Source organism: Staurois parvus, unplaced genomic scaffold (assembly GCF_062004578.1).
Source record: "Staurois parvus isolate SC_StPar_1 unplaced genomic scaffold, SC_StPar_1.0 ptg000122l, whole genome shotgun sequence".
Classification (NCBI taxonomy): Eukaryota; Metazoa; Chordata; class Amphibia; order Anura; family Ranidae; genus Staurois; species Staurois parvus.
In genome coordinates this window covers 14010168-14019296 of record NW_028317918.1, presented here as the reverse complement: position 1 = coordinate 14019296, position 9129 = coordinate 14010168, and the positions used below count along the sequence as shown (strand labels likewise).

General features: G+C 42.3%; 1 protein-coding gene across 1 annotated transcript; it reads left to right on the top strand.

The window, feature by feature from the left end:
* The first annotated feature begins 268 nt into the window (after positions 1-268).
* Positions 269-8768, top strand: PCDH18 (protocadherin 18). Its single transcript, XM_089672207.1, has 4 exons — positions 269-3137; positions 3474-3559; positions 3651-3817; positions 7575-8768. Exons 1-4 carry the CDS (start codon positions 603-605, stop codon positions 8261-8263), a joined length of 3477 nt encoding a protein of 1158 aa, XP_089528333.1. The 5' UTR covers positions 269-602; the 3' UTR covers positions 8264-8768.
* The last annotated feature ends 361 nt before the right edge of the window (positions 8769-9129 follow it).

Sequence of the window (9129 nt, the reverse complement as noted above, 5' to 3'; positions counted from 1 at the left end):
CCGCAGTGCAGAGACTCCCAGAGATCAGGATCGGAGGAGACGCTTCGAGGACGATCTCCCAGTCCATCTCCGACTCCCTCTCCTCTGTCCCTGTAGGATCAAAGAACGGACAATCCCTTTAAGTTTTTTTATTTTTGGAATCCTCCGCAATGTGTCCCCTCTTTTGTTTCGGCACGCTCTGAAAAGTGAATGCAGTGGGCGGAGCCAGCCGTGTCTTCTCCCTCCCATCCCCCCTACCCCCCTGCAGCAGCACATTCCCCCGCTCCTAATGTGACTTCACTGTCCTTTGATTTGGAAAATCGCTGATTGGCTGGGAGCGGTGGAGCGCATGCAGAGCAGGAGCTTTGTCTGAGTTGGAGTGAAGTTGTCCAGATTTTTAGTCTGGAGTCAGCAATCAAGGGGGTTTAGTCTGCAGCGGAGCGGAGAGAAGGAAGGAAGAGGGGGAGCGCAGATGCTGAGGACCCCTCTGCAGTCCATGGATGGGAGCCGGCACCTCAATGTCATCCTGATGTGATTCCGACTGCTGCTGCTGCTGCGATGGGATTACTGCCGCTTAGTAGATCGCGCCGGTGAGCCCCAAACTTTGCCCACTGCCCAGGTCAATGCCTTCCTCTGACTTGGATCCAGGCTTTCCTCTCCTGGCTGGCTTGTGGATGGATCGCTCCGGGAGGATCGGGAGGAAAATGAAGTCGGTCTTCTTGCTGGCTCTCTTCTTCACCTTCCGAGGTGCGCTCTGTAAGAACCTGAAGTACAGCATCTACGAGGAGCAGCTGGTGGGCTCTGTGGTGGCCAGGTTGGCCGAGGATGTGGCCGATGTATTGTCTAAGTTACCCAACCCTTCTGCCATCCGATTCAAAGCCATGCAGCGGGGGAACCCTCCTCTGCTCCTGGTCCAGGAGGACAACGGGGAGATCACCATCGGCCACAAGATCGACAGGGAGCAGCTGTGTCAGAAAAACTTGAACTGCTCCATAGAGTTCGATGTCATCACCTTGCCCACCCATCATCTGCAGCTGTTCCATGTAGAAGTTGAGGTACTGGATATCAATGATAATGCCCCCCACTTCTCCAGGTCTCTCATCCCCATTGAGATATCTGAGAGTGCAGCTGTGGGCACCAGGATCCCCCTGGACAGCGCCTTTGACCCTGATGTTGGAGAAAATTCCCTCCACACCTATTCTCTTTCTGAAAACGAGTATTTTAAAATCGAGGTGAAGACCAGGACCGATGGCGCTAAATACGCAGAACTTATCGTGGTCAGGGAGCTGGACAGGGAGCTTCAATCCAGCTATGAGCTCCAGTTGACTGCTTCAGATATGGGGGTGCCCCAGAGGTTCGGCTCAGCCATCCTTAAAATAAGTATCTCTGATTCCAATGACAACAGCCCAGTTTTTGAACAAAAGTCATATGTGATCCAGCTACCTGAGAATTCTCCTGTTGGGACCCTGCTCATTGACCTCAATGCTACAGACCCAGATGAGGGTGCCAATGGAAAGGTGGTCTACTTATTCAACAACAACGTTTCCCCCAAAATTACAGATACCTTTAGGATGGATCCAGAGAAAGGTCAGCTGACTCTAATGAAGCAAGTGGACTATGAGACAACTAAATCATATGAGATTGATGTCCAGGCCCAGGACATGGGTCCAAACTCAATCCCTGGCCACTGTAAGATCATTATCAATGTTGTGGATGTGAATGATAACAAGCCTGAAATCAATATCAATCTGATGTCTACTGGCAAAGAAATTGCTTATATTTCAGAGAGTGCACCTCTGGATACCTTTGTGGCCTTGGTAAGGGTGCAGGATAAAGATTCTGGACTCAATGGGGAAATTGTATGCAAACTACATGGCCATGGGCAGTTTAAGCTGCAGAAGACTTATGAAAACAACTATTTGATATTAACAAATTCCACGCTGGATAGAGAAAAAAGGTCAGAGTACAGCCTGACTGTAATAGCTGAGGACAGGGGGCTGCCAAGTCTTTCCACAGTTAAACATTTTGCAGTACAGATAAGTGATGAGAATGACAACCCACCACAATTCCAGACAAGCAGATATGAGATTGTCATCGTAGAGAACAATTCACCTGGAGCCCATATTACATCTGTAAGGGCTACAGATCCAGATCAAGCTGAAAATGGACAGGTGACATATGTCATTCCCGAAAGCTTCATTCAAGGTAGTTCCATAACAACTTATGTGACTATTGATCCTTCAAATGGTGCAATATATGCTCTCAGGGCCTTTGACCATGAAGAAGTAAATCAGGTTATCTTCACCGTCCAGGCAAGGGATAGTGGAATTCCCCAGCTTGCCACCAATGCTACAGTGGTTCTTACTGTTGTTGATGAAAATGACAATGCCCCAGTGATTGTGACTCCTACTCTGCACAATAACACAGCCAAAATTGCAGTCCCAAGGGATGCTGAAAGTGGATATTTGATCACTAAAATTAGGGCCACGGACAGAGACTCTGGCATGAACTCTGAACTTAGCTGTACCATAACATCCGGGAATGAATATGACATTTTCATTATAGATCCCAAATCTTGTGAAATCTACACTAATATGAGTATGGAGAGTTTCCCTTTCCAAGACTGGGAGCTTCAAGTGTCAGTTCAAGACAAGGGGACACCTCAACGTACCACTAAAGCACTTCTTAAATGCCACATTATTGAAACTTCTGATGCTGCTGGCAGTACTGAGGCTAGTTATGTTAACCAGGCCTCAATGGATGTCTCAATGATCATTATCATTTCCTTGGGGGCTATCTGTGCAGTTCTTTTAGTCATCATGGTCATTTTTGCAACGAGGTGCAACAGAGAAAAAAAGGACAATCGATCTTACAATTGCAGAGTGGCAGAATCTACATACCAAAATCACCCAAAGAGGCCTTCCAGGCAAATCCACAAAGGGGACATTACTCTAGTGCCTACCATGAATGGTACACTGCCAATTAGATCCCATCATAGGTCATCTCCTTCCCCATCCCCTACTTTGGAACGTGGCCAGATGAGCAGCAGGCAAAGTCATCACAGCCGCCAATCACTCAACAGTCTGATGACAATATCATCTAATCATGTACCAGATACATTCGCACTGGAACTGACTCATGCTACGCCTGCAGTGGAGGTAAATAAGGCCTATTACCCTTTAGGTATAATAACTTCTCAACAAAGAGGGTTATGCTTTGTCTGAGCCTAGAACACTTAAGCCACAGGATTTTTTTTGTTTTTACTGCAGTGTTGTTTTATATATTTATACATTTGTTCACTATAAGAAATTAGCATAAATTTTAATTTCCATCAAAATAGTTTATTACAACTTTATGCTTTATTTTGTTATGCTAACATTTATTCTTTTAGTCTTTTATACTGCTGTTTAAAGTCATAAATTAAACTTAGGTTCTGCCTATTGTTTTGTCACGTTAGATTGTATTAATGTATTTTCCATCATTTTCTTTGGCAGGTATCCCAATTGCTCTCCATGCTTCACCAGGGACAGTATCAGCCGAGACCAAGCTTTCGTGGAAACAAATATTCAAGGAGCTACAGGTGAGTTAAATCTGCATTTTATTTTTAACGAACCCCAACTGAGTGTTCTTCTTTTACGAATGCACCAACATGTTCTCTCTCTGTTTTGCAGATATGCCCTCCAAGACATGGATAAATTTAGTTTAAAAGACAGTGGACGTGGCGATAGTGAAGCTGGAGACAGTGATTATGATCTGGGCAGAGATTCCCCAATTGACAGACTTCTGGGTGAAGGGTTCGGAGAACTTTTCCTTACTGATGGGCACAGAATTCCTCCAGGTAGGCTTGCTGATATTTCCTATCTAATTAATGTACTGCTTCTTCCTGGCTGTCAGACCGATACAGCAGGGAGCAGAAAGAGCCACACATACGTAGGCACAGCACAACAGAACCTTTAAACTCTGCTCTCTCCCTTGCCTGCTGCTGCCAGCTCACAGCAATAGAGCACAGCTGGTATAAGAGTGGAGACAGCCACAATATTGAGCATTTCGCCCAAAGCTAAATCGGTTTTAACTAAGCAGTAGATTTTAGTCTCATGCGAATGTGCGCTTAAAGGTTATGTCAGGGAAGTTGGTGCTACTTTAGTGTCAGCAGAGGGAGAGAACTGGAGCAATTCCCCAAAGGTCCTTGGTTTCTTAACCTTCTTCTGAGTAGATCAAAGGGCTAGTTTCAGGGGTGGACAAAGAAGACAGTGTCCTTGGTCCATGTCACAAACAATGCTTCCTAGTCCAGAATATACCTTTTTATAAGGTTTGATCTTACACAAAGCATTTCCTGGGGCCGTGCTTACTTGTCTAAGGGCCAGTTTTTAACTATAGACCAGTCAATGGATGTCAGTGATTTCTCTATGAATGTATGCTTGTGCATCCTCTGATGAAGTTTCATATTAACATTTGTCATAGGATCTAACATGTGATATGGTAAATCCTAGTTTATTAAAGTGCAGCCTCGTTACTTGTGCTGACATAACCACAATCAAATTGTGAAAGTATCACATGATGCGTCAGTGACTGGGTAGGGATTCAGTATTTCTCTGTGTGTGAACAATCAATACTTGTTCACGAATCAGCAAGAGTAAGACTTATTTACCACATGTCCCGATTCTAGGAATTAAGGGGCTGGCTTGCCCGCAATAGCTGAGTGATTACGAAAAAAAAAAAAAAACGTGTCTTTTATGAGACCTGGTACAGATGATCCTTGTGAATGCATTGCAGGAGCACACCATCCTTCCAAGGTCACCCTCTGCAAAGGCACCGTTCTGATTTTACTGCCTTTATTTTGTTTATGCCCTAAACAATGCTCTTTTATTAAGCTAACAGCAGCTAGTATGGCACCACATAAGTTAAGTATCATAGAGGGGTGTTTACTAATCTATTTAAGAATGTCAGCTAGTGTAAAGGGTTCTTTGGAGAACAATGAATTGGGGGCCCTCCCCCACAGATAGTGACAGCATTCCCTTCATACAGCCCCCAGCTCCTGCTGTCCTCAGTTGTAAGGGTCCCGCAGATGGAACCCATGTTCAATGTGGTCGTATGCCGTATTTCAGCCAGGCCATCTGTCCCCTTGTATTGTTTTCTCCTGCCTTTTCATCCTATCCAATGCACTGCTTCAGTAATTTGACCATGGTGTCTGTTAGTTTCGTCCAAATACACCTGGGCTATTTTTCATCCTTATTTAATAATGCCACTTGCTCAGATATTTGCATTAACTCTTTCCTGACTCATTCTACCACCATGCTGAACCAGGCTGCCCATCTTAGTCACAAGAAGTCATGTAATTGGTTAGCAGATGACTTATATAAAAGGTAGCAATGCTGAAAATTGTTATAGTTTGCAAGAAATAATATAAAGGTATTTGGTCTCAAAAGCGACTCCAGTGAAGAGGAGGAAAAAAAAAAAATGTAATTTTGTTCTGTGGTATTGTAGCAGGTGCTGTCAGCAAGGAAATGAATTTATGATAGCCATATATTAGAAAATGAAAAGTGATCCTTGGAATATCTTATGCTGAATCTATGTCCAGAAAAATAATGTAAGAGAACAGAATGCACAGGATGGAAAATGGTTTAGGAACAGAGTGGCACAGAGTTACAGATATAAAAGAAATTCATACATTATAGGTGAATGAGTTATATGAAAACTAATTTCGCTGGTGCAACAAGGGTGCTTTACATTTTCAAGCATGTGAGCTTGTTTAATAAAAGTGATACACAATTGCCCATAGTAGCCATTCAGAAATCACCTTTGTGCTATGACTAATTCATGTTGATTTTTGGTTGGTTACCATGCACTACCGCATGCCATTTCTCTTTTCACACAAAAATCAGAAGGTAAGGCATCACAATAGCTCAACAGTTAAATTTTGCTCCCCTTAGCTCTGGTCTGCTCTATTATCTTTCATAATACATTTATTGAAATGCTAGTTTTCAGTTTTTCTGTGTGTCCATGTGACCTCAAAACTCTGATGCTACTCTATACAATGGAGGCTCTGACAACAATGCTGAATTGCAGGGAGCTGTGGTGTCATCCCGCTCCCAGGGTTGCCAAGCACAATCAGCTGGGAGAAGAGTCCCTGCCCACCAGCCCAGAGAGAGATGGGAAAGGGCCAGGAATTTCAGATCATGTGGCCACATATAAAATAAAAAACAGTATTTAGGAAGTGATTTATTTCAAAATGTATACAAGGCGAACCAGAACAACATTTAACTGTTAAGTTATTTTGATGCCTTTCCTTCTACTTTAAAGTGATTGTAAACCCTCACCTTGTAAAACAACTCATTCACTTTAAAATAGGAATGAAAGGCAAAACATTTGTGTATAGATATAAAAAAAAATATATATACATTTTTTCCCTTTTTTATAAGTGATCACATATCCTCTGTTTTCAGCTGGATAAAAGCTGAGGGAAGAGAAACAGCAGTACACTGATCTTCTCAGTGAAAGGCTTTGAGGAGGGGGAGGGGCTGGTGCATGTCAGTGGAAGTCTGATCATTGGAGTAGAGCACACTGTACTCCCAGCAGAGCTAGAGAGCTGACCATGCTGTGTTCGCATGCCTAGTGTGGTCAGTTTTATTAGGAAAGCAGAGGGACTGGCAGGAACACCAGTGATTTCACACAAAAGGAAGCAATACAAAGGGAACAGGGTACATTTTCATACAAGTACTGTTCATACTACAGCAATTACATATTAGGAATATGAAATTTTGTGTTTACATAGTCTTTAGGCAAAGCTAAGATGTAACAATAAATCTACCATTATTAAATTCTTTAGCCAAGTATGAGTGTGCACATTTAATATAGTAATCTAATCCTCCTCTTCTGGGGTCCCTAGCCGGTGGTTTTAGTTCCTCCTCTACTTGGTGTGCCACTATAGGAAGCAAATCCCTTTAGTGGCACACCAGCAGGCTCAATCCTGAGCCATGATGCCTGGGTCTATAGACACAGACAGTGTGGCTTGGCCCGCCTTAGCTCCTTCATCACAGGACTTGGCTGACAGCAGTAGGAGCCAGTGGATCCCACTGCCTTAGCAAGGCCTGTAAAAGCTGGGAGAGTCGATACAGATGGGTACAGCGCTGGATCGAGTGAGGGCTCAGGTAAGTATGGGCGGGGGGTATATTATTACCTATAATAATACCTATCATTTTTTACCTTAATGCAGGTCTAAGTAGTTAGCAATTCCACCTGGCAGCATTAGGGTCGTTGGTTCGAATCTTAACCACAACACTACCTGCTCAGAGTTTGCATATTCTCCCTGTGCCTGTGTGGATTTCCTAGTAGTTTAATTGTCTCCTGTTTAAATTGGTCCTAGCATGTGTATGTATGAATGAGAGTTAGGGACCTTAGATTCTAAGCTCCTTCAGGGCAGGGACTGCTGTGAATGTACAATATACGTGCATAAATTGACAGCACTATATAAGTACATGAAATAAATAAGAAAAGTTTAGACTTTAAAACCACTTTAAATAATGATAGTGTTGTGGTAAGATACCGTACAACATAGCTATATAAAAAGTCCTAACATTTCTTTCTTTTTTTTTTAGTTATGAGATTTTGTACAGATGAATGCCGTGTTCTAGGACATTCTGATCAATGCTGGATGCCACCACTCCCTTCGCCATCAGCAGATTACAGAAACAACATGTTCATCCCTGGAGAAGAAGTTCAGGCCCTTCAGCAGCCCCAGCCAAATAACCAGCAACCAACTCAGCAGCAAACCTCTGCACTTGAAGAGGAAGTTCTTCCATTAGATCAGAATGAGAAGAAGAAGAGTTTTTCCACGTTTGGTAAAGAGGCCCAGGATGAGGAGTCAGCTGAAACTTGCACTTCTTCCCTCCTTACTGAAATGAGCAGTGTTTTCCAACGCTTGCTACCTCCATCTTTGGACAACTACACTGAATGTAGTGAAGTTGACCGCTCAAACTCTTTAGAACGAAGGAAAGGGCAAGTGCCTACTAAGACTTTAAGTTACCCCCAAGGGGTTGCTGCATGGGCAGCTAACACACATTTCCAAAATCCCAACAATGTTGGTGGACCTTCTTTAGGAAATCATTCCAGTGCACAGCCGTCCTCTAAGTGGTTGCCAGCTATGGAGGAAATACCAGAGAACTATGAGGAAGATGACTTTGACAATGTCCTCAATCATCTCAATGATGGTAAACACGAACTTATGGATGCTAGTGAACTTGTGGCAGAAATTAACAAATTGCTTCAAGACGTGAGGCAAAATTAAAAGACTTTACATCTTTACTTTTTCCATATTAATGGAGTTTTGGAACAATCAAAAAAAACTTATTGACAGTTGCATTTATAAAAATGTGTCGGTGTATGTTAAATATTCAAATGCTGTATTTTCATATGTACACAAAACAAGTGTGACTATTGCTATCTGTATTTTAAAAATACATTTGTATCTTATATTTATGTGTAATTTAAGAATAAATAAATTTCTATTTTTGTATTTCGTATGGCATGTTTTACTGCATGAAGACATTTTAGGATATTCTTGATTTATAATTACAAATGAGATGTGTGTAAATGCCTGTAAAAACATCAGGTCAAGTCAAGTTTTTCACTTTTCTGAGGCTCTCTAGTTTAAATATGCAATCCCCGTTTGAGGTACAATTTTTTTATTATTAAGGTACAATTTTTTTTTATATTTACCTGCCACTTGTAGATATGATTACTACTTGTTCAATTTTACACTAAAAATAAAATGTTGCCACAGTTTATATACATTTTATCTTCTGTTGTTCTTTACAGGATTTTTGAGAAAACAAAAAGGTAAGTGAAAATTGATTTGCTAACCTGACTACTTCTACAGCCAAGCCCTTAAGCTCTTTCCACTGCCCTTTGTTAAGAAGTGTTGATGTTATCATGGGTGTGGAACAAGATTGTCATTACAGAACCCCACAGTTATATAAAGCTCATGGGCATGTTCTTTCCTTGCCTGGGGTACTATTTAAGAATATGCGCTCAATTGCCCCCAAATAGCTTTTTCCAACTTCAGCCTCATCAAGACTAGGAGTTAGGTGTGGTTCAGCCTCTGGACCAAGAGTGATTATGCCCTTTGGGCTGGCTAGATGTTATGGCTTTTAT

Excerpts from the sequence above, each read along its gene's own strand:
- PCDH18 (XM_089672207.1), top strand. The coding sequence starts at position 603 with ATGCCTTCCTCTGACTTGGATCCAGGCTTTCCTCTCCTGGCTGGCTTG. Across the intron at positions 3,138-3,473 it reads ATGCTACGCCTGCAGTGGAG|GTATCCCAATTGCTCTCCAT; the intron begins GTAAATAAGGCC and ends TTTCTTTGGCAG. Across the intron at positions 3,560-3,650 it reads AAATATTCAAGGAGCTACAG|ATATGCCCTCCAAGACATGG; the intron begins GTGAGTTAAATC and ends TCTGTTTTGCAG.